Source organism: Stenella coeruleoalba, assembly GCF_951394435.1.
Source record: "Stenella coeruleoalba genome assembly, chromosome: 21".
In the NCBI taxonomy this organism is placed as follows: domain Eukaryota; kingdom Metazoa; phylum Chordata; class Mammalia; order Artiodactyla; family Delphinidae; genus Stenella; species Stenella coeruleoalba.
The window spans coordinates 22534762-22560962 of record NC_137167.1 but is presented as its reverse complement, the minus strand read 5'-3'; the positions used below and the strand labels follow the sequence as shown (position 1 = coordinate 22560962).

Sequence of the window (26201 nt, the reverse complement as noted above, 5' to 3'; positions counted from 1 at the left end):
GAATTAATACTGAAGCCCATCTAAAGTATTATTAAGTATTTAGTAAAGATACTAAAAAGTATCTTTTGTCTTCTGTAATTGCAACGTCTTGAAAAACATATAGTTTATAATATTTCTCCAGGCATGAAATTCACAGATTTATGACCTTGATGCAACATAAAAATTATGTAGCACAGCTAAAATTTTCTCTATGACAGTGCATATTTAGAACTTCATTATGAAATCAATTTTAGAAAAAAATTCCCTTTATTTTGCCTAAAGTTATGTGCCTTTCAAATTGAAGCTATTATCTATACTTTATATGCAATAGAAAATCTGCGCCATAAAATTTTGAAACACTTTAGGCATTTATAAATCATTTATTAGGGACTGCTTGCCAAGTTGATATATTTAGATGAAATAAATATGTATGGGAAATATTTATATATTGTTCTAAATGGAAGACAAATTGTTGATATATAAAACAATAAATATTCATAAATTTCTATACTGGAGTGTCTTGGGAAAATAATTCCAACAAAATCATAGGGCTAAGTTTCTGCAATGTAGATTAAGGTTATTTGCATCTTTCACTCCTGTTGGATAGATGGGTTCAAAAGATGTAGCTGTTAATGAAAAGGGAGCAAGAAGAATTAACATCATACAGTGAGTAATCATGTATGTGACAAATAAGGAGATGTGAACTGTTCACACAGGGCACATTCATATGAATCTCTGAAGTAAACTGTTATCTACCAGGATTTAATACTGGATTAAAATTTTAGACTTTCTCTACTAGTCATCATCATACGTATACCTATCTAAATTTCTGAGAAAACTTCTTATTAAGGCAAATCACTGTACAACTCATTAGCTAGAGCAACACAGTGTAAACATAAGTGACTCTAAAATGAATGAAGAGAATATAATTGACCTTTTTAGCCCAAAATAGGTTTATGAGGATGAATGTAATGTATTTCCGTAACAGACTGTACGGGATCGGTTTAGATGGAATCAACATGTATGCAAATAAAAATGCTCGACTGCAAAATCAGATGGCAGACAAGAAATTGGTCCTTTCGGTCTTTGGAGATCTGTTTAAAAAATGATGGAGCATAGGAAAGAAGAATAATTACATGCATGATAGCAGGGATGGTTAAAGTGATGCCATCTGTCATGGCAGACTGCTGACCCAAGGCTGGGCAAGGTGTTTCAGAACAGTCAGAGTCAGCTATCTGCAGCTCATGTGGGGTGTCTGAGGAGTACTCCCTGGAGGAGCAGGAGGGGTGCTCGCCCTGGGAGGTCTGTAGTGAGAGAGCCTGTGGCGTTGCTGTGGATAAGGCAGGCAGGAGCAAGAAGAAGGGGTTTGTAAAAACAATGCAAAAACGTCGGGGGTCTTTGCAGGTGTGAAGGCCCCAAATCAGCAGGTGGTAGCAGGGTAAGTGATGCTGGGCTGGAGCCACCATCTGGTGAAAAAGTGGTTGGGTTAAAAGTTACCACAGAAGGAGGGCGTGAAGAAGAGGCTTCTGGTGGGGTTTGTCTGTGTGTTTGTGAAGCATTTACCTCCAGCACATTGGCGGTTAAGTTCTGGTTTCCGAGCTGAGTTTGAGGAAAAAATAATGAGAAGAGATATAAATGATCCAATTAATAAAAACACCTCTTTTTGCAATGTGGCAGAGAAGGCAAAGCATCGGTTTTATTTGCAAGCACTCTAAGGAAATATATTCAGAAGAATTAGGTGCCAACCACACAGTAGAGGAAAAGCATGAAAACATGCAGAAGAGGAATCCAGTAAATGTTTTTTGGAAATAAGACCAGTTTTCACACAGCTTTAGTTTGGGGTGAGGGCTTAAGAGTGTTGGCGTAATGGAATTTTTTTTTTCTCCAAAGTTTTGGTTTTTGCGCTTGTGACAACAAATTAATATCAAGTCATTCATTGGTTGGCAGAATTAGTTTTCCCTTCACCAGATTTCTCCCTACTGCCTCCTTGTTGGACAATGTCCCCCAAATATAAATCAGTTTGCCTCATGTTTTTCTGACTTTCAGATCTAGAGACTGATCAAATTAAAAACAACTAAATGGAGAGGGAATTTTGTTTCCTTTCCACTCATTGAATCTCTATTTTAACTTCACTATAAAATACTAAAGGAATTGAACTTTAAAATATCCTAGCAGTGCAAATAGTGGTACCTTTGTGTGAAAATGAAAAAAAAAAACAAAAAAACAGCCACTGATGATGTTAGAGTATACCCTAGCTGGTTAGAACTACTGTCGGCTTAAAATCTTAGGTAAAGGAGAAAGAAACTGAAGGAGAGAGAAAAGGTTTAATACCTCCAAGGCTAAACATGGCGGAGGGGTGGTCTGTAAAAGGAAGAGAGCAGATGCCCCATTAAAGGTGTCATAGCTATCCATTTTCACCTTCATGATAGCTGACCACACAGGGCAAATATGATGATAAGTGAATTCATTCAACATGAGTGAATAAAACTCTGAAGCAAATTTTGTTTCTTACTCCTCACCCCCACCTCCAAAATAAAGGTTTTTTGGGTGTTCAGTATGGGGCCAGTTGTAGCATAGATAGCCAAAGTATTATAGGATATTAATACAAGGATGGGGAATGTATTAAAGAAAACTGTATAAACTTAAAAATCTTGCCTAGTAAAGATTTAAGTGATTCTTGGCCAGCCATCATCTTCCTAACAGTTGATGTCATGCAGGCTGTTGATCTCATAAAAAGTTATAATTAATTTTTGTCCTCAGAATTTTAATTGGAGAGTTTTAAAAAATCCATTATATAAAAAGGTCTCTTGGCCACAGATACCTTAAAAATCTGAGAGCTATTGATCCTTCTCTTAGGAAAAATGCACAAATTCATGTATGCATAAAATTTGCATCAACTTTAGGGGTTCATGGATACTTGAAAGCACATCTTTAATCTAACAGGTTAAGAAACTCCAACCCTGGATAAAAAGACAGATTTTTCTATTCTATTCTTATCTAGTGAGGTTTTGTTGTTGTTGTTTAAAGACACACATTTTAAATGTGATACTTTTATACTCATATGTGGGCATTGCAAACTCAGGTGCTGACCCTGGGCCAGGAATGTATCCAGAACGTGCAAATCAGGCTAGGGGTTAGATAAGAGGGAATGACGGTCCAATCTCTACGTCTGCATCTTTATTGCTGTCCCGATACAGGGAGGGGGAAGGGTAAGCTGGGACGACGTGAGAGAGTGGCATGGACATATATACACTACCAAATGTAAAACAGATAGCTAGTGGGAAGCGGCCGCATAGCACAGGGAGATCAGCTCGGTGCTTTGTGACCACCTAGGGGGGGTGGGATAGGGAGGGTGGGAGGGAGACCCAAGAGGGAGGGGATATGGGGATATATGTATATGTATAGCTAATTCACTTTGTTATACAGCAGAAACTAACACACCATTGTAAAGCAATTATACTCCAATAAAGATGTTAGAAAATAAAAAAGAGGGAATGATGGAAACTGGCAGAAGGCAAAGGGCATGTTGCCCCAAGCCAGGCAAATTAAAAATTAACTCAGTGGCAACCAAACAAAGAATATCTATAGTTATAAACCCTTAGGCCATATGTTTTTTGGCTCAGTAAATGTAGAATCTGGAGGTGGAAGGGGAATAGTTGGATGTGGAGCTTGGGGTACAGAGAAAGGGAGCAGAGTCTGGCAGGGCCAGGCTGAGGGTGAGGTGAGCAAGGCACTTATCTTGGGTGCAGAATTTAACGGAGTGACAAAAACTCAGTCATGGAGATAAACACTATTTTAATGCAATCTTATGAAAAAAAAATCGAAGTCAATACAAAAAAAATCCAAACTGAACAAAATATCAAAAATTTAAATAATGAACAGTGCCATGCCAGGTCATATTGAAGACTGAGGAAAAAGGAAAAATTTGTATCCTGGATTTTTAATGGAAGCAATAATATTATAATAAAATAATAATATTTTCAAAATTTGTTTTTTCCCAATCTCATTTTCAGTTGAGACAATAGCCATGCCTGACAAATTTCCCTTGGCCAACGATGATCTTAAACAATTTTTAACTAATTTAAGATGAAGTTAAAATTGTAATAAATTCTGTTTTGGTCAAAATAAAATATTGAAACTTAAAATAATGTTCAGTTTTGATACACTTACTTCTCAACTTTTCAGTATCTTTTAAACTGCTGAAATGTCCTAGAAAAAAATGACATACATACATAAAAACATACGTATATGGGGGAAATATTTTTCTTTCTGTCTCAGACTCTAATTGGCTTGACATGGCACTGTAGTCTGGGATCTTAACACTTCCCTCTTGAATGTCTTTAGTGGTTGAACTTCTAGGCCTCATTTCTCAAGAAACGTATGAAATATGTCTTAAATATCAAGTGAAAGGATGTGACAGGTTTTGTTCTCTACTTTTCAATAGAGCTGATAGTAATTTACTTGAAAAGAATATCTAGGAGAGAGTTATACAAAAATCAATCTTTATATTAAGAAATTATTTGTATCTTATTAGGTGTCATAATGGTATTTTCATTATTTTTTTCTCTTCATCCATTAGATAGAGGTACTAAAATTTCTACAAACCTAAGGATACCATACCTTATATTGGATTTAAACTACTACCAGGCTAATTGAGGTTGACAGTTGAAAACAAGTGACAAAATAATGAAAATTGCTGAAGCCTTGTGATGGGCTACTTAAAATGGGTTTTATTTTATAATTATCCATATCACTGTTAAGATTTACAATTTCCATGGTAACTTTAAAAGAAACAATTTAAGACTTTCTCTGAAAAAACAAGTTCGCTTTTACATACCACCCCATCTCCTTCTGTGATAATCACCCCCCTCTCTCACAGCCCTCCTGAGGGAAAGAGGAGGAAGCCCCTGGCTGCCATGTTTGTACCAGGCAAGCCCATTTTATTGTTTAGGAGGGGGAATAACTGAACTAAACTGGGCCAACGAGGCACTGCCTCTTTCCAGGGAATTTGAATTAAATGATACTGAATGCCCCAGTCAGGTAATCGTGTACCCCACAGTCCCAGATGCAAGTTCACACATAATCAGAGCCAGAGAATGTCATGGAAATCCACAGGCAACTTGGAGAGCTGAGAGGGCAGAAGCTAAGAGAATGTGGCTGACTTGCAGGGAGGCGAGACAGGAACTGGGTGGCCTCTAAGATGGACAAAGAGAGTAGCTAACTGGTCATTCCCCAGGCCCCCTAAGACCTGGCTTTACTGCCTGCATTTCATGATACAAAACTGCCCGGTAGCCTCAGAATAAAAACCCTTTTTCCCAGAGGTCTTAGCCTATAGTCCCTACCCACAATCTGGGTGACAAGTGATCTAAGATGGTCACACAGATTTGGGCACATTGATGGAGTGTGTTGTCTGGATCAGGGGAGTGAATATTTCCACTGTGCTACTCAGATCAGGAATATGATTTTGACTCCAAGAAGGTGTCACATCTTAAGAACATTGCCAGAACATGGGGTTCAAGTGTCAGATTATATCAGAAACTAAAGGCACTTGAACCTCCTGGTTGAGCTGTGGGTCTAGAGTCAGACAGACGTGACAAGTTGTCTACCTTCCCTTGGCCTCAGTTTCCTCATGTGTAAAAATGCAGACATTAATAAAACCCAACTCCTAAAGCCTGTGAAAATTAAATGAGAAAATGTATGTAAAGTGCTAGTTCAGCATTTTGTGTGTTGCAATAGCTCTCAATAAATGAGAGCCATTTTTAAAAAATGAAAATGCTTGGAAGGCATAGGAATTCTTTGCCCAAAGCAAAGAGCAGGGTAGAGAGAAGAGTAATGTGAAAAGGGAGACAACTTCATCTCTTTTGCTTCCTGTTGATGAAGTACAGAAGTTAAGGAAGGCAGAGTGCCTCAGTAAGAGAAATACTTTCTAATACTTAGATCTGAGAATTGCCCAAGCCTTGACTAGCTGTTCCTACACTAACTGAGCTCTCCATACCTACGTGTATTCAAGAAGAGGCAGGCTGCTCTTCTATTTGGAGGTGTCATAGAGGGGCTCCTAGGTGATTTCTAAATTCATACTGGAATCCCAAATATTCTCTACTGTTCAATCATTTAAACACACACACACACACACACACACACACACACACGTACGTCAGGTGGAGGATTTGCCATAGACCTGATCAATTGATCTCATAACAAACCCATAAAAAAGAAGTCCTGAGATATTGGCTGGCCATCCTAATAGAACACGTGAGTGATCAGAGCTGGTGCTGCTGGGACTGGTCCAGAAGGCACACTCTGTATTCTACACCCTTTCTATCATCCCACACTGCTGACATTTATCATGATTCGGCCTTCCTTAAAACTTCTACATCTTGATCCCATGGAGCAAAAGAGATGAGTTTTCTCCTTTGTCTACATGACACTGAGACAAAGTCCCCTCTGAGTCCCCAGCATATGTGCAGGAGGAGTGTGAAAGTGAGGCTTTGGCAAATGCTTGATGACATTATTTCGTAGTAGAAGGGCCAAGTTTATCCTCCTGAAGCAAAGGGCACAACACTAACAAATGCCAGAGAAAATGTCTGGGGTGTAGACTTTGCTGTCTTTCGAAGCTTCTGGTTTAGGCATTCACTTATCTGACACTGAGAACAATGTGACATTTTTAGCAACAGGATGTCTGTTCACACAGTGACAGAGGGTAACATACCTCATTTTGTGTTCTCCCTCTATATAAATTTGTAGGAGGTAAATTAAAACATATGCAGCTTATAAAACAATATGTTGTATTATCAGATACAGAGAGAATTAAAATTCCTAATGGTAGGCTGCAGTTTTCTTCTTACACTAATGGTCAGACTTTAATGAAAACAGCAAAAGTATGTAAATGAAACTTCCAGAACACTAATGTTTCCTTTTCATCTCTCAGTGTAGAGCATTTTTGTTTCTTGGGACTGCTAATTTCTTGGGAGGATAATTCTTTATAACAGAGCATATATTTGGCTAATTCATGATGTGTAGCTGACAGCTCTTGGCATTTACTGAGACTTCTTGCAAGAATGTGGAATGTAAGTATTTAAAACGAAAAGGTCACCACCGTGAAAGGCCATTAGGTGGAAAATCAGACAAAAGTAAAGTGTATCACAATAGGCAAGATGTGCAAACATGTCTAGACACCGATCAGTAGATGAATGGATAAAGAAAATGTGGTATATACAGACAGTGGAAGATTATTCAGCTTTAGAGAAAGAAGGAAGTCCTGTCATATGAGACAACACGGGTGAACTTTGAGGGCATTATCCTAAGTGAAACAAGCCAGTCACAGAAGAAGAAATACTGCATGATTCCACATATATGAGGGCTCTCAAATAGTCAGGCTCATAGAAGCAGAGAGTGGAAAGGTGGTTGCCATGGGTGGGGGAGATGGGGAGATGGGAGTTGCCGTTCACAGGTGGAGTTTCAGTTACGCAAGAAGATGACATGATTACATTCTAGAGATCTGTGGTACAACACCACGCCCATAGTTAACAGGACTCCATTGTACACTTTAAAATGTGCTAAGTGGGTAGATCTCATGTTAAATATTCTGACACAATTAAAAAAACTCAGAACCGCAACAGTTTTATGCCACCTTTTGAGAAAGTGTTATGAAAGACTATACACTGTCATCTTGGAACCAACTGTTGGTTGGATGAAACAAACTTTTATCCACCCATTCAAAGAATGTACTATTGAAAATAATATATTTCCTTTTCCCAATCAGATGCATAGTTTGGAAAAAGGATATTATTTTAAAATAACAACAGTTACTCCATAGTGAGAGATTATTACGTAGCAGGCAGTGTCTTATTCAAATCCCACAGCAATAGTGTGAGATGAATGCTATTATTATCCCCATTTTATAGATGAAGGAAGTGAGGCTCAGGGAAGGGGAATAACTAGATGAAAGGTCTTACATTAATAACCCCTTAAGGAGCTGATTGTCCAATTGTTCTCCTCCCAGTCTCTCTTAAACTCACAAGAAAGTTCCCCTCCCCACTTCTAGGTCAGCGGTAGGTTAGCAGACCTCATCTTACACATGTACTGTCAGCAGCATTTATGCAGTTAATCATCTCTCCTCGATATACTTTCCTCACTTTCCTGGATTTCCTCCTCCCTTGAACCTCCTTAGCTGATTCCTCCTCTTACTGTTGGGATGCCCTTGGGCTCAGTCCTTGGGCCTCCTCTTTTCTCTGTAGTCATGTTCTGGTCATCTCATTCAGTCTCATGGCTGCAAAACCATCTATAAGCCGACGGCTTAGATCTCCAACCTGGACCTTTCACCTGAACTCCAGACTCATATATCCAACTACATAGTGGACCTCTCCATGTGGATGTCTCATAGACACCTCAAACTTACCATGTCCCAAATGGAACCTCTGATCTTCCCACAAAGCTGCTCTACTCACGGTTATCCAGTCTCAGTGCACAAAGCGTGGCAAATTCCATTTTTCCCCGTTGCAAAGATGCAAAACTTTGAAGTCAGTCTTGACTCTTCTCTTTCCCTTACCTCCAACATGCAATCTGTCAGGAAGTCCTATTTACTCTACTTTCAAAATACATTCAGAATTCGATTTCTCACCACCTCCACTGTTTCCACCCTGCTCGGAGCCACCGCCATTCACTTAAGTTGTTGCCATAGCCGCCTACCTACCTGGCCTGCCGACTCTCCTTCTTGCCCTACTATAGTTTGTTCTCCACTGAGCTGCCAGAATGATTCTGTTAGAATATAAGTCAAATGATGACAGCCATAGCCTTAAAATCCCCCAATGACTCCCACTTATATTGAGAGTAAAAGTTGAAATCCTTGCAATGGCTTCTAGGAGCATCTGGCCTCTGGCCTCTGTTACCTCTGACTTAACTTCCTCTTACCTACACCTCACATAATTCCTCTCCTTCCCTATGACTCCCTTGCTGGTCCATGAGCAGTCCCAGAGTGCTTCAGCCTTAAAGCCTTTACACTAGATATTCCCTCTGCCTGGAATGTTCTTCCCCCTTCAAAGCTGTTCTATCGACTGCATGAAGACTCTTTGACTCTCCTATTTAACATGGACTCTGCTCCCCACATCCCTGCTCAGTGCTGCTTAGTTTATTTACATAATCTCCTTCTAATGTATGTAGTAATCTACTTATCTAAGTTTTTATTAATATTTGTCCCCTCGACCCTCAACAAGACTTTAATTATCAATGGTTTCAAATGCAGCTCTGTGACTAGAACAGACGACACATGCCCAATAAATATTTGTTGAACGAATAAAAGTGACAGCATCTCAAATCTTAACTTGTGGCATGGTGATTCCCTGAGGATTGTATTATGAAACCAGCTGTCTCCGGTCAGCCTGGACGGTGACAAAGCCATAGGGAAGAAAGTTATCAACTTAAGTTTCCAAACATAATAAAATGATTTAGAAGAACCAAACTATGTCAGATGAGTGAACTGAGCTGTGAACGTGGTAGCATTTGCTCTGATTGCTCCTACACCTGCTTCCAGGGACACGTCCTGGGACACAAGTAAGTCTGTTGTCTGACACTAGCCCAGCCGTGTCTGTGGTGTCTCAGCTTGACTTTGCTCCCTACCTCATGGGATTGTGGAAGTTATTAATAAATGTGAATAAGTTGGAACAGCATCTGCATATAGTAAACTCTTAGTATTTGTTAGGTGCTATTGTTATTATTTCATAAGGGCTTTTAGAAAATACTACCTTTATTCAAAGAATTTACTCTAATGAATGAATTTTGCATATCATGATTAGCTGATGAAGGAAATGTTTTAGTAGAGGTATAGAAATACCCACTTGTCTTTTTAATCATCTAAGCTTAAGGTTTCTGCTTTATGGGTGTGGCAGGGAGGAGAGGATTTTGGTGTCAATCAGATGCCTGTTGAAGATTTTCTATAAAGCTTAAAAATATATCTCTTCAAGGATATGTCTTGAATGATCTTTAATAGCACAGCTACAGGAAATAGTATTATACGAATTATTTACTCAGGTATGAGTGTTTTCTAGACTCCCACTACTGCTGCAGTTGCTAGTGTATCTTTATAAATGGCTACCACTTACGCAGGGCTTGCTCTGTCCTAAGTAATTTACCTCTACTATCTCCCTACTCTTATCACAACCTAAGAATTAAGGATTAATTAATATTCTCATTTCTTTGTTCAGACTCATAGAGTAGTTAGGATGGTTGCCTCATCACATAGCCAGTGATAGAGCTTGGATTGAAATCTACAGTTTATCGTTAAAGCTTATTCTCTTAACATTACATCATTTTGTGGAAAAGCCAAGAAGACAAACACATTTCTCTTCTAACTAGATTAATAAATATCAGCAGAATGACACTATGGGAGAATTTTACGTATAAGCGAATAAAGATTTACTTCTTAATAGTCTGAGTACTAAAGATTGATTAATATACTTTCTGAAATTGTAAACTTAAAAAGGTAGAAATTGATCAAGTTTCAATGAAAATGATTATTGAACTACAAGAAAATAAACTCTGGTGGAATTAAGATGAATGTTTCTTGCCAAAGTGAATTATAATGGACAATTATTTTAAGAGTTTTTACACATGTAAATAAAGTACAACCGAGGTACTCAAAGGTCTGGCATGAAAAATATTTCTTTAAAACTTAAAAGTACTTTGCAGTCTTACGTGATAACCAATCATCAGTGATTTCTTATAAATACCTGAAAGGAAGAAACTGTTAAAACATTTTATTTCTGGATAAAAGATCTATAGATATATATTTCTTTTTATGTAGATATTTTTTAAATTAAAAATACCTAGAAACTTATCGATGAATTTACGGTTTTAAATAGGAAGATGGTTTCTTTCTCCTTTCCTGATTGCAAACTGGCAAAGCATCGGATTACATAAGAAGCCCAAACCAAAGGAGTTAGGGTCTCTACAGAATGCTCTAAGAAGAGATTGGAAAGTGTAAGGTACCACTTGGCAGTCTGAGGACTGAGAGGCCGCAGCAACTGCAGGTTTTTGTCTCTCTGGCTGAAGAGGTATCTTTGCAGTCTCTGGAGAAAGCTCAGATGGCTGTTTGTGGCTTTCAGGATCGTGTCCTGAAAGGGGAGCTATCTGAATGGAAAGAGATGCTGTGTGTATCTCAGGCACTGGGTTAGGGGGTGGTGAGCAAGGCCTTTTACGAAATGATGGTACTTCAACAGATTTGGAAAACTGTGGAGGATTAAAGGGGATGCTACTTCCTGGATCCTGGTTATGGATTAGTTTCAATGTAGAGATTCTCCGAGTCTGAGAATCTTGCGTGTAGTCCTCTTGTAGAAATGGGGTACTCATGTCAGCTTTTGGTGGGGAACCTGTGCTGGAAGGTGGTGGTAGTGGATTAGTGATTTTTTGTGTATATGAAACAGTTGTGTTAGATTCTTCAGAATATACAATTGTCTGGCTGGACTCATCATTAGAATACATAGTTCCCTGAAGAGGTGTTTTGTTAGTAAAGAACTCTGTACAGGAGGGAATTTGTGTGTTAGTTACTAATTGGTCTAAAATGTCACCCTTTGTGTGACTGGTTATCAAGGAGCTACAAAAGCTCTCTTTTCTGGGTGGTGGAAGGGGTGCCTGGATTATCAAAACATCCGGAGAAAGAAATAATGTTGAAGGAAAAACAGAGAGAAAGTCAAAGTTAATCATTAAACCAGTGTTAACTCTACCCTTAAAGTAAAGCAACGTGATACCTTCTTATTATGCTATACATTTTGATGGCCAGATTGAATGATCATTTTTCCTTTGTTTAGAATGTGTTTTAATTTATTATCAATAGTTGCCCTCTGGAGGAAAATAGTTTTATAGAGAATAGAGAATACATTATAAAGTTTGTCTCCATCTACATTCTGGGAAATTAGGTTAAAAGTGAACATATGTTCTCTTGGCATATTTTTAGACCTTGAGGTATATATATAGATATATATATAGATATATATATATATATATATATAGTATTTACTCACATTGTTTTGGTAACACTTTTCACGCCTGTAACACAATTTTACTAATCTCTCCAACACAGAGTTTCTTTAGTTAATATAATGAGCAGTTGTATAACTCATATTTATTGAGTAAATAATATATTGCTGACCTCATAACTTTGAAATCCAAATCATCAGCTGACAGTTTTTTAAGAATTAGAAAATATCCTAAAAATTATGTCAGAAACTGACCTGCTTTTATCAGCTGAATTAGAAAACATATTCAGAAACCTGTTTTGAACTTAAGACTTGTCTTCCATGTTGTAAATACAAGTCAATACGAATACAAAAGCAAAACCATATCAAAAATGAAACATATCAAAATATGCATGTTACTAGAAAAGAGGCTCTAGAGCAGTGGCCTAATAGCCATGCTATAAAAGAACACAGTAGACGACAGTGTGCAAGATTACCTGAACTGGTGATTTTTTTTCTTGTAGATTTGGTCGAACGCTTCTAAAACCTTTTGCTGCAAGAGAGGAATATGTAGCATCTCCATTCAGTGTCTCTTGATTTCGATCATTGTAACATCTCCAAGCTTTTATTAAGGGAAAGCAAATCGGATACAAAAATATCTACATTCACTTTTAACATTTTTTAAATAGAATTTATTTTTTATTTCCAAAATGGAAGTTTTCTTCTTTCTTTCTTAAAAGTTTAATATACATAAATGTATATGCAGTTTAAGTTTACGGTAGGATTAACAATGTGGCTATAAATATGTTTTTAAAAAAACTCACAACAAATGTAGTGGTTATTCAGAACAGTTTTTTTTTGTACCTGAGTCCGGTGACTGAGAATCACGCCCTAAAAGAAAAAGAAACGTTGAAATGAATACTCCGGTAAAAGAAACGAACAGTCGCGTAAAGATCATCTGGCCAAGAGCTACATGTATTTTTTGGCAAACGTTATCTCAGTTCTAAAACTCTGGGTACGTCAAATAAACTAATGGAAGTTTGTGCATTTATTTTTACTCCAATTAGAATGTAATTCATTAAATATCTATAATATATAATTAACACATAGATCAAACACTGATTTTTCCCTCAGTAATATTGCAGCCATTCAATTTTATCTTATTATTGCTTAAGCTGGATGAATTTCTAAATATCAAATTAAAGGGTCAAATGGTTTGTAAACAATGAATGCTTCTCCCAGCAGTGAATCAAACCACCAGATCCTTAGCTTTCAATGCCATTGATTTTTTGTAGTTTGCGGGGTTTTTTACCTTAAGAAAGTGTAAATACCCTACCATATTATGTGATATTTTCAAATTATTCTCTAGACTTTGAATTTTCTTTCTATTGCCATTTGAGTCATTTTATATTCAATTCTGAAAGAGCTGTTACAAGACATTCCATTGTCTTGCAGGAAGCATTTCAGTACTAATAAATTGCTTTTGATAATGCAGTTGGGAAGTGGCTCAATGACATGTTTACTCTCAGTTTTATTGGAATTATACATTCAAAGTATCTCCTATAACGTATGAACAATTTTAGGTAATCAATTTATGTTGCTTGGCTCTATTATAACACATGGCCAACTTCACCTAGAATCATAAAGCCTTAATTTTGGAAAGGATCTTAGGGGTCATTCAGCCTAACCTTCTGTCCAGGTCCTAGATTCCTTCTGCATGTTCCCTGAAACCATTATTAATTGCTGTTATTTCAATGCCTAATAGAACATGAAAGTTGCGTGTAAAAAGGACTCTCTGTTCTCTTTCTAATGCTTAAGGAATAGTTATTTTGAAATCTAAATACATAAATTTGGAATGATAAACATTAGTTGAGAAATACAAGACTTTGATTTTTAGATAAAATATTTATAATAGATTCTTTCCAAATCAAAAGAAGAAAAATAAGTGTGAATTGGTACAGAGTGCATTAGAATGACTCCAGCTTAGGTGAGTTAGAGGAGACTAATAAATCTTCATTCTTTATGATAGTTGCTAATTTAGTATGGACTTATCTCCAGTGAACTCAAAATCAGAGTTATAAAATGGGTACCATGAAGTAAAAATAACTTTGAAAAGTTATACATGAAATATTTATTAGACTTTACTTCTAGGATTTGATGGAAGCAGAAATGATTGAAATTCTCAAGCACTTAAATGATGCTGAGGACGCTCTATAAAGAAAGCAAACACAGTGTAGCAATACAGAGTGATCAGAGGTCTGCTTTGGGGCACCCAAGGAGAGTGATTTAATAACCACCTGGGTGCCACATACTGTTTGTGGACAAGGAACAAGTTTTGGGATTCGGGGATGTGGCAATGAAAAGAGAAACAGCATTAATAATTATTATTATTACTTATAGTGTAATTATTTGCTTGAGAATAGGGAGTTAATTTTACTCTTGGTTTGATAAAACTGAGCTTATAAACAAGGGTACGTGCTGGGGATAGATGTGATAGAAGCCAAATGCTTGGAGGTGTGAGAGGTGTAGACTTGGTGAGGAAGAGGAGGGTATATTGAGCAGACTTGAAGGACACTTGAAATAAACTTCCTGTAATTGACAGTTTGTAGAGGGCCAGTTTTGTTTCTTCTTACTGGCCACCATATTGGAGGTTATGGAACCTTCAGTGGGATAAACATTAGGTGCAAGAATCAGAGGATAGTCACCCTAGGCTCAACTAGGGTCTATCCCTTTCCCCTTACCAGGCCCAAGTATCTCCAAATGAAACTGTACCTATGCTACAGGAAATATGAGATATTAATGGTGAGCTCTATGGAAAAACCCTGCTTTACACTGTAGACACAAGTGTGTAGAATTATGAGAAGGGAGAAAGGATAAAAATGGCCATGGATCAAAACTTCAGGACAAAACCGTATTTTAATGAAGCTTACATTAATGATTAAGATCCTAGATCCATGTCAAGTAAAGAGAATAAAGTTTTTTTTTAAGGGTTGATAAATGACTTGGCAAATGCATGGAGAAAATGGTTTTGATCAATATCATGAACATTATTCATGACCATTCACTTGTGAAAAACACAGAACTAGAATTCTAGGGATCAGAGCCCTTAATTTCTAGTATTCTTTAGTGGGAAGTCATTGCTTCTTTGAAAATTTAAGAATGAGGAAATGGGACAGATTTATTGTTCCCTGGCTGCTCTGCATGTGAAAATCAAGAGTCTTTGAGAACTAAGGACTATAACTGCTCTTCACTCTTACAATGAGCACTCCCTGCGTCCTGGCAAAAGGTAGGGAACACCTGTCAGAGAAGTTGTCAAGGCCTTCCTGGCTTGGTGTCGGGCATTGGACTTGACGTCCTTAGAGGTCCTTTCCAACTTTATGATTCCAATACATGAATTGTCCATTGGGACTCTACTTCTTGTAAAAGCAAAAGAGAAAGACAGGCTGATTTACTGGACAAATAGTTGATGACTAGCAGCTCATGTTGACTCTCTCATCTGGGAGGAGAGATTGGGAAGGTTAGACTCTTTTGTGGAGGTAGTCTAACAGCCTCTACTTAAAGGCTGTTCTATTTTAACAATATTTAAAGCAGTAAATATTTATTAATCTTCCTTTGATTCACAAAAAGACTGTCAAATAAGTTCTTATTATGAAGGCTACCGTATAATGTGAGTGGGCATACAAAGAAGCTGATTTCTTTCTTCAAAATGTAATTAAAACTTCTTTGAAAAGGGGCTCATACCTTACATGTCTAATTAATACAGAAGAGATCTATTTTTAATGTAACAATTAAATCCAAAATTGAGGGGACCTCATTCTCTAGAACTCTTACTCCTATTTGATATAATGGGAGTGATACGAAATTTAAAATGGTCCAGAGCGACTACTAACTTTTATTACTGAAGATTATTTTATATTCCCAAAGTATTTAACATTTTCTAATATTTTGACTCTGAAGCATTAAATATATTATATTAAGTTGAGTGATATGAAATTACTAATCTTCTAGCTTTGACTCTCCAAAATGGCAGTCTCTAGCTCAACCTAATAGTATTCTTTCTGTGGTTACTTTTATAAATAACAACAGTATGGCATTTTTGAAGCATTGCCATGTTCCCTAGCATGTGCCTTAATGGTCCACATCTGAGTAGCTTGGGCTAGAATTTTACTTGGCTGAACTGTCAGTGATATTCATGGTATACACATTCCAACTACCTGATGTCCCTGGACTTCATTTTATTTACTTTCTTATTTCTCTTCATTCTCATTTCCCTCAGGTGTCCAATGTAAACACATTTGTAGTTTTTCTAACATTTTTCATGCTCACATACACATGAACAAACATGTACAAATACATATATAAAGAGAATTTTTTTCAAACCAAAATGAGATCATACTACATACATTGCAATGCAATTTACATTGCTTTAAAAAATGTAATATATTATGGAACCACCTGGCTTCGTATTTAAACTTAGACATTGAAATCTATTTATGGATTGGAGGTGGTGGGCAGGAGTGGGATTCTCCACATGGAAGTTTGTTTTTTTCCCTCAACGAAGCTGGGTAGTTTAGGATCAAGTGGCTTTAAAGCTAAGGACATCCTGACTATTTAATTAACGACTAAATGTATGTGTGTAAAAGATACTAATATGCACCGTGAGAATTAGAATTATTTAAACACTCTTCATCCCTTTCCCATTTCTGCTCCAAAAGCCATGAATATTATATAAAAAAAAAAAAAAAACAAGGAACCCTCAACTAACCAACCAACAATCAACTAACCAGTCACCAAAACATATGGGTGTATTTCAGGGTCTAGAGAGGCCAGGGTGGAAGTCATGAGAGATTATTTATTATAAAGAGACTCACTTTAGTGAATGCTGAAATATCACACCCCCAGTTACTTTCTAGAGTATATTTATACTTGTGGGTGCATGTTAGTCTTAATTGGACCAAGATGTTTAAAAATATATATTAGAAGGTTCTCTGCTTATTGGATTAAAGGAAGGTTTAAAGTCTCTTTCAAAACTAATATTCTATCATTATATTTGCAACCTTTGGTATAGAAGCAAATTAATAAAGATTAAGTTTCCTGCAAATCCCACTTCCTGACCCTCTGTGTCCCCAGCCCCCAACAATTTTTAGGTAAAAAACAACAAAAGCACCTGTGAGTTATCTTAATTAAATATTATGTTCCTTTAGTTCATGCGATGCAAAAACTTCAATAGTTATTAACACTTGCATTTACTTAACACATTTTTGGCAAGTGACTGTTGTTTTTAATTAGATTTTTAAAATGTTTTCTACAAGATATCAGTTTCCTTTGGCTTCTTTATTTTTAGAGCAAAACAGTCATAAGGGATAGGAGCTATTCTTGAGACAAGAAAAATAAGAACTTGTGGGGCATTAGAAAGGTATTTACAGCCACTTTCATCATCCAAACAGAATAATTCTGGAAAGAAAGAAAGGTCAGAGAAAGGCATTCAAGTATGACATTCTGTGAGTTAGTGGTATTATACCTGCAGCCAATAGGTTTGGAGAACTTTGAACTCTCTTCACAGATGTTAATGTAACAGACATGGCAGCACGTTTGCGAGCACACCCACCGCTATCTGGAAGCAAAAAAATGATATAGCAGAGGCCACAGCAAAGGATAAAGCACATGCAGTATCATGCATTTTCAGTGAAATGTGGCAGACATCCATGAGAAAGATGGTCAGAACTAGTAACCATGGAATACATCTGCAGAATTTTCACCCACCCCAAACTAAAACAAAACAAAACAGAAGAAAAAGCCAGGGGTCTGTCTTAGAAATAGATGCCAATGATTTAATAAAAAATCAGATTTTATACTTAACATTTTATGGGTTTTCTTTAAATAACACACAGCTATAGAATTCAACTTTGTTTACACCATTTAAATTCAACTATTAAATTTACAAGCAGTGTAACTAGCTTTTAGAGTTATGAATAACCTGTATTTCAGGATTAAGAGCTATGGTATAACATACTTTTGTATCCATCATATAGGTTTTACTGTATTCTAGCTATTATGATTCCTGCAAACAGCTTGAAGAACCTCTTGAAGTAAAAGTTGTTAGCTGTTATAGGTATAATATATTTGATACATAAGATTCATAAAGAAAAACAAATGGTGTTATGGCAATACTGTGTCTTCCCATGGTTATTATTAGTTACGGGAATAATTTGCCTAATTGAAATAAAAAACAATGTTGATATATACAGTACTGAAATGACCATGTTTTTAAAAATTAGTTTTTATACTGTTGAAACATATGTATATGATCTATATATTTTCACTTATGCAAATCACAACATGAAGCAAAATAAGTGAAAATTCATCAGCTATTTTAATATGATTTGAGAAGTTTAGCATAACAAGACTTCTAAAATTGGAAGGTTAATGTTCTATTTACGAACAGATTCCAATTCCATTCCCACATTCCTTTTTATTTGGAATGTGCAATAAATAGTTTTGCTCATTCCCCTGCAACCAAAAGAACTTAAATTTAATTCTCTTTGAAAGTTGTAACAAGAAGATGAATTCTTTAACCACCAATATTAAACATAATTAATATATACTGCTGCATGCTAGTCTTATATATTATTTTTCTTTATTTCTTAAGGAGTGTATCCACTTTGTTTATTGGATGTGAGAGAATTTAAGAGTGCTTGAAAGTATGATTTGGACTAATTGTTGGTAAAATCACAGGTAGTAAGGTCAGCAGACCTTAAAATTGATAGAATGATTCTCATGTCAAAATATAATTTCTTAAATATTGATATATGTTTAAAATAACAATTTTGTAATACAGATAATAATTAAAACAGAAAAGTGACTTGAAACAACATACAAAAGTAAATCAAAGACCAAATACAGAAAGACATAAATGGTAGAAACATACAACAAAATGTATCTTCAGGAGAGGCACCGATAGGATTTTAGCAATCTCTGCAAACTGAAAATAGCTACGAGGGATGAGTGTTTCTGATAAAATGCAGGTAATATAATTGAATATGCAGTATATAGCAGCTATCAATGTCTAAAAGGGTTAAGTAGTCCAGGGTGTTGAAGGTTAAGTAGTCCAGGGTGTTGAAAGTGTAAATGGAAAGCTCTCTAAGAGATTTAATTTTCTAGTTCTTTTAATTTTGAACATCTGAAAACAAGCAGAGATGCAAAGGGAAAATTTCAGAATGAGGAGACCCAAGGTCACTGGTTAAACCTTTGGTTTCCAAAACTCTGTGTTGAGCACCCACCTCAGTGGATTCACAAGGGTTTGGGGACACAGTTCACATTTTTGAGGAAAACACAGCGATATCTATCAGACAGACTGCATACACCACTGTCCTGAGGTAGTTCCCAGTTTCAACATGAGAGGTCGTGTTATCTTCCTGTAAATGATGTCACATCTTTGTAAAGCTGGGTTTTTGGTGATTGCTGTGATGGAAAGCAAGTGCCCTGTGAAAGTAACCTGGACCAGTAACTGGGAGTGGTGACGTACAATCTAATTCCAAGTCTGAGAAGTTTTGTAGCATCCAATACGCACAGGCATCCCAATAACAAGTAACTGTGGTTATAAAGAATGAGATAAAATGATTACTTTTCAGTTGAAGTATATTATTTTTTCAGATTGCTTCCGAGTTGATAGAACATGAGTACTTACTAAGTTGTTTGCACCTAACTACTTAATAAATACAACTGTTAGGTACTTCTTTTGGCTTGAGAGTGTGGTGGAAAATTACTGAACTATCTTGGCACCGTAAACCAAGAAAGTGTGGGAACCTCTGGGTTAAATAATTTTTGTATTCTAGGTAACTCTAAGAACTAGATAAAATGACGGGAGAATTTGTCTTTATTAACAGGTTAATAAAGAGCTTAATTTGAAAAGTTGAGGCATTTGTGAAATTGCTGGAACAGAGAAATCTATTATATTCTGTTTCTACTTATTGTGTCGATACTTTCTGCTAGTTATTGAAGATACCTTTAAGATCACAAAATGAGGGTGCTGTCTTACATACTTAGGTCATCCCAAAGAATCCTAATGCTACCGTTACCTTCACACTCATTAATGACCTGCACACTCTTCCAGGCAGCGGCAAGACTCTCAGTAGCTGTTTCTACTGCTGGAAAACACTCACAGGAGTAAACCACATACAGTGAATCATTTGATGTCTTATTCTCTTTCCTCCATAGCTAAGATTTTCCTTAGAAAATAGTGGATCGAAAATTCCAAGAGTACAAATATACAAAACATGCTGTTTTGTATATTTTTATACATTATTTAGATACTTTAGTATGAAAAATGTATCACAATTCCCTTGGCTCGTTTATTATGTATTTGACTAAAAACAAAGAGCTGCTTTAAAAGAATCTTTTTTTTAAACATTAGTGACTGAACATTGAAATAGTAATATATCCCTTTAATGATTGATAGGTATTTAAATAATGAAGACCCATTTTATTTATTGGATACTTAGGAACTAATTTCTACTTCATTTTGAGATACAGTGACAATGCTTTTTTCAACTTCCTACAGTATTATTTATATATATTTTCAAAATTGGTATTTTTTTATAGCAACATTATAGTATTTTAACATTTTAAACAAAGGGTTCCAGTCACTTCTAATTAATTATGTATGCATGTGTTTGAATATCATCTTTTATATGCATACATAGATGTATAAATTCAGTCATATAATCAAAATATCTATGCAAATTAGCATTCCATATAAAGCCCAGCTTATTCCTTTTAATGAGAGGATGTTTAGAGGGTTATATTCATGCTGCTGTAACAGTAACTTGGCTCAAGTACCCTAGAGAACTAAACAAATTTACAAATTTCTATTTGCCTACTTTGTTATTATGGACTGAATTCTATAAATGGGAAGGTTAATTACTAAATGCATTGTAATGAATATGGCATATTTAGTATAATCACATATTATACCTCTGTCATAATAGGGTTATAATAAATAGGAAAATCAGACTCCACAAAATGAAGGATATTGGGAAGTTATGTTCAACTTAGGTCTGCAGGAAAATGCTGTAGAACAATAAGTAAATATAACTTTCTCCTGTGCACGTCCTGCTGGAGTGATTTTGCAGTTTCACAGTATGACTTACCATAGCTCAGCTGTGGGCTCTCTATTCTATTTGCTTTCTTCAATCACTTTTCCCTAATAATATTTTCCTTTCATTTCCCATGTATAATTCTGTCATCTCCAGTTGTCCAAATGACTTTTCTTGGTTCATTTCCAGGGTTATAATTTCTCTTGATTTCTAAGCCTTCCTTGTATATTTCAACTGTTTCCAATATCCTCATCCAATATCCTCATCTTGCCAGGTGCTCTACACACCTACGGGCTGACCGCATCCTCAGGGGCCAGCCGACCTCGAATTATCTGAGGTCGGTATGGCAGGTTTCTGCTAAGGGGCAGCCGCAGAATCACGTTCAATAGTGCATGTCTCTACACTTGATCTAGGGATTAGATATTGGTTTTCACCAGTGGTTGTTAATCCTCCCTTGAGGCATTTTGATAACAAGAGACAGCAAAAAGGCAACCAGCTTGACATGAGAAAAATGTCTTCCACTATCCTTTCTTCTTTGCTGTGGAGTGACGGCACTAAAAGAACTTTCCAGTGATCACTTGTGGATAGGAAGAGCTATTTTTAAAATACAAATTACAAAATTTCAGTGAGACAGTTGTTTTCCAGAATTATTCAACCCTGAATATAAAAATTTCAGGGGTAGAGGAAGGTGAAAATATAAGCTAAAATGCTTATATTATGGAAAAAAAATCATATGTATCAAGCAAGTATCACAAACATTTTTACAGTTAATCTGTATACAGCACAAGAGTTCAGAGCATCCCTGTTATTAAGCTATTTGGAGATACTGTTCCCATATCAAAAAATATAATGCTTAAGACTTTAGGTGTATTGTGTCTGTGGATTAATTAAGCTGATTTCCTGTGAAGCTTTGGCACTCTATCTACGGTCGCTGTCAACATAAAATGTTTACAGAACGGGGGATTTTAAATATTTTCTACTAGAGCAACTTGCCTATGAATTTAACCTATTTTAAGTGAGAGATTTCAAATGTATGCATTGAATGGCATGCTACCTCTTGCTAGGGTATACAGGAGTTAATGTCATGATGTGATTACAGAGAAAGGGAGTAAGAATATACAGCAAAATGGAAAAGTCTACTTTTGATAGCTATAAGATTAAAACACAAAAACAAAGAAATCAAGTAATGAATTTAGACTATCTAAGAAACTCAGTATCACATTTAGGATCAGCAGAGGGCTAAACTAATGATTTAGGGCCAAGATGATATTTAGAGAGCAAGGCTGAAGAGTTTAGAACTAACAGAGACAGCATACCTGTGTTCATTTTGACCTTGGAGGGTTTGTTATTAAAGTCTTCAGTTTTCCTGTAGAAAAAAAATGATGTATTAATTTGTTCACTAGCATGGGGAACAAAATATCATGAAAGAGTGTTTTTGTTTTTGTTCTGTTTTGGTGTACCTGTGAGTTAATATCACATGATCATTAGTCTTATTTAAATTAGAGTTTAATAAGGTGGCCAGGGCTTCCCTGGTGGCGCAGTGGTTGAGAGTCCGCCTGCTGATGCAGGGGACGCGGGTTCGTGCCCCGGTCCGGGAAGATCCCACCTGCCGCGGAGCGGCTGGGCCTGTGAGCCATGGCCGCTGAGCCTGCATGTCCGGAGCCTGTGCTCCACAGCGGGAGGGGCCGCAGCGGTGAGAGGCCCACATACCGCAAAAATAAATAAATTAATTAATTTTTAAAAATTAAAAAAAAATAAGGTGGCCAGAATTTATAATTCTATTCAAGTTAAACTTCATTTATTATTGGTCTTATTATCCTAAGCATAAACTTATGGTTTTGTTTAATGGTGACCATTAATGGATGAAAATGGGGTTTTCATTGTTAAAAATTAAATTGCTTTCATAAATATTTATAATAACAGTTTTTGTTCTCTAAGCCAGAAAGGATCACTGGTTGTTAAGCGTCCTCTTCCAGAATTTTAATAAGCACTCTGGTACTTTGAAATCATTACCTTACATTATTCAATTTATTATATTCAATTTGTTATAGAGTTAATTTACTACCAGGGAGTGTTTAATGTATTTAATATGTATGTTGAGCAAATAGTCAAAGAAGATAAGATTCATATATTTTTACAAAGATGCAAGAAATAAATGATTACTACAAAACCCACTTCTGTTTCAGTATCAGATATGGTGGTTTTTCCCATTGAAGTGTTTGCTGTATAACAACTGAGATTAATTCATTAGAAATGGTTGGGAAAATGGTGCTTGTTGTAGAAAAACATTTTTTAATACTTGTATTATTTCTTGACGTGTGAGATGACTTAGTTCTTTCCCTGGCGTATTCTCTTAGCCCACTTTTAGAGTTTCTTATTTATCCATACCCTACAAACAAAGAGAAAGGATAGGCTCTTCAAGAAGCAGTTCTTTTAAGAGGAAGAGCTCTCTGAAAGATGTTTAACCCTGGCCACTTTGCCTTGGCTCCTGAGTAGGGCCTGTTGTTAATGAACGTGAACTTCCCCTGCACCACACATTCAGTTTCCATGTGCATTAGCACTCTAACATCCGATAGTTAAAACAATTTTTATCTATACCTCATGGATGAGTAGGGATAGGGTTGAAATGAAATCATCTGTCATGACCTGTCAAGAAAGACCTTCAGTAAATAAGTTTTTCTTCATTCTCTAAAAAGAGCACCAAATGAGCTTCCTGGCTTTCTTGTGTTTGCCTGTCGGGGTTCTGGCCCTGTCCTCTTTTCTGACCATTTCTCCGGTCCTCATATGTTCTACTCTAGCCATCATTCATCATTTTCTTTCAACATGGCCATCGAAGTTCACCTCTTATAGAAAGCCTGGTTCTATTTAGTACTAATGTGAAATTCTAATAATAAAATTAAAGTATTCAATTGGGAAGACTGGACAGCTACATCAAAAGAATCAAACTGGACTACTTGCTCACACCATGCACAACAATAAATTCAAAATGGATTAAAGACTTAAATGTAAGACCTGAAACCATAAAACTTCTAGAAGAAAATAGAGGCAGTATGCTCTTTGACACTGGCCTTCATAATATTTTTTTTGGATATGTCTCCTCAGGCAAGGGAAACAAAAGCAAAAATAAACAAATGGGACTACATCAAACTAAAAGCTTTTGCACAGCAAAGGAAACTATCAACAAAACATAAAGACCGCCTACCAAATGGGAGAAGATATTTGCAAACAATTTATCTGATAAGGGGTTAATATCCAAAATATACAAAGAATTCATACAACTTAACATCAAAAAAAAGCAAACAACCCAATTAAGAACGGGCAGAGGATTTGAATAGGCATTTTTCCAAAGAAGACATACAGATGGCCAACAGGCACGTGAAAAGATGCACAACATCACTAATCATCAGGCAAATGCAAATCAAAACCACAGTGAGATATCACCTCACACCTGTCAGAATAATTATTATCAAAAAGACAACAAATAACGAGTGTTGGCAAGGATGTGGAGAAAAGAGTATACCCTCCTGCAGTATTGGTGAGAATGTAAATTGTTGCAGCCGCTATGGAAAAGAGTATGGAGATTCCTCAGAAAATTAAAAATAGAACTACCGTAAGATCCAGCAATTCCACTCCAGGGTATTTATCCAAAGAAAACAAAAGCACTAATTAGTAAAGATATACACACTCCTACGTTCATTGCAGCATTATTTACAATAGCTAAGATATGGAAGCCAACCAAGCACCCATCCATACATTAATAGATAAAGAAGATGTGGTATATATGTACAATGCAATATTACTCAGCCATAAAAAAGAATGAAATCTTGCCATTTGTGACAATGTGGGTGGAACTAGAGGGTATAAGTGAAGTAAGTCAGGCAGAGAGACACAAATACTGTATGATTTCACTTATATGTGGAATCTAAAAAACAAAACAGGGAATTCCCTGGCGGTCCATGGTTAGGACTCTGCACTTTCACTGCCAAGGGCGTGGGTTCAGTCTCTGGTCAGGGAACTAAGATCCCACAAGCTGTGCAACATGGCCAAAAAAAATTTTTTTTTAATAATTTAAAAAACCAAAACAAATGAGCAAACATAACAAAACAGAAACAATCACAGATACAGAGAACAAACAGGTGGTTGTCAAAGGGGAGGGGGGGTTGGGGGAAGAGAGAAATAGGTGAGGAAGATTCAGAGGTACAGACTTCCAAGCTGCAAAGTAAAGATGTCACAGGTATGAAATGTACAGTGTGGGGAATATAGTTAATAATTATGTAATATCTTTGTATGGTGACAGATAGTAACTAGACTTAATGTCATGATCATTTAGAAATGTATAGAAATATCGAATCACTATGTTGTGTAACAGAAACTGACATAGTGTTGTAGGTCACCTATACCTCAAAAACAAACAAATGAACAAACAGACTGATAGAAAAAGAGATCAGATTTGTGGTTGCCAGAGGCAGGGAGTAGGGGGAGGGGGAACTGGATGAAGGAAGTCAAAAAGTACAAACTTCCAGTTACAAGATAAATAAGTACTAGGGATGTAATGTACAACATGATAAATATAATTAACACTGCTTTATGTTATATATGAAAGCTGTTGAGAGAAAATCCTAAGATTTATCATCACATTGAAAAATATATTATTTTCTGTTTCTTTAATTTTGTATCTCTATGAGATGATGGATGTTCACTAACTTATTTTGGTCATCATTTCACGATGTATGTAAGTCAAATCATTATGCTGTTTACCTTAAACTTATACAAGTGCTGTATGTCAATTATATCTCAATAAACTGGAAAAAAGTTATTTAAACCTACAAAAATTTTTAAATGTGAACACCAGCTAATTATAATGATACCTTCTACCCCAGGGTAGGGGGAGAAATGGGGAAATAAAATAGCATGGAAAAAAATACACATAAATGATATGAGATGTATATATGAACCAAGAAGAGAAGGATTTTATCTTTTTTACACCTAGATTGAATTACTAATACCTGGTACTCAATAAATACTAAAACAATGAGCATATAGAATGGATAAAATCACAGTACTGATGTTCATCCCAATTTATATTTTAGAGCTATAAACTGAAAACAAAACAGATGACATCCTCATTATGTAGTGTTTTGGTATCACCTGATTGTGTATAGTGTTACATTCTTGCCCA

General features: G+C 36.2%; 2 protein-coding genes across 19 annotated transcripts in view; one reads left to right on the top strand and one right to left on the bottom strand.

Annotated features, from left to right (window-relative positions):
- TLR3 (toll like receptor 3) overlaps positions 1–26201 on the top strand; it is a 356518-nt gene that overhangs the window by 37579 nt on the left and 292738 nt on the right. The window lies entirely within an intron of this gene.
- Positions 1–26201, bottom strand: part of SORBS2 (sorbin and SH3 domain containing 2) — a 206935-nt gene that overhangs the window by 72760 nt on the left and 107974 nt on the right. For 8 of the 18 annotated variants that reach the window (XM_079909161.1, XM_079909159.1, XM_079909150.1 and 5 more), the window contains 4 exons: positions 22339–22388; positions 17449–17541; positions 12792–12818; positions 12425–12549 (listed from right to left, as the gene is read on the bottom strand). In XM_079909161.1, coding sequence (XP_079765287.1) covers positions 12425–12549; positions 12792–12818; positions 17449–17541; positions 22339–22348 — 255 coding nt within the window. In that variant the 5' untranslated portion in view covers positions 22349–22388. The remainder of the gene's footprint in view (positions 1–12424; positions 12550–12791; positions 12819–17448; positions 17542–22338; positions 22389–26201) is intronic. The other 10 variants (XM_079909165.1, XM_079909151.1, XM_079909157.1 and 7 more) reach the window with 4 other exon arrangements.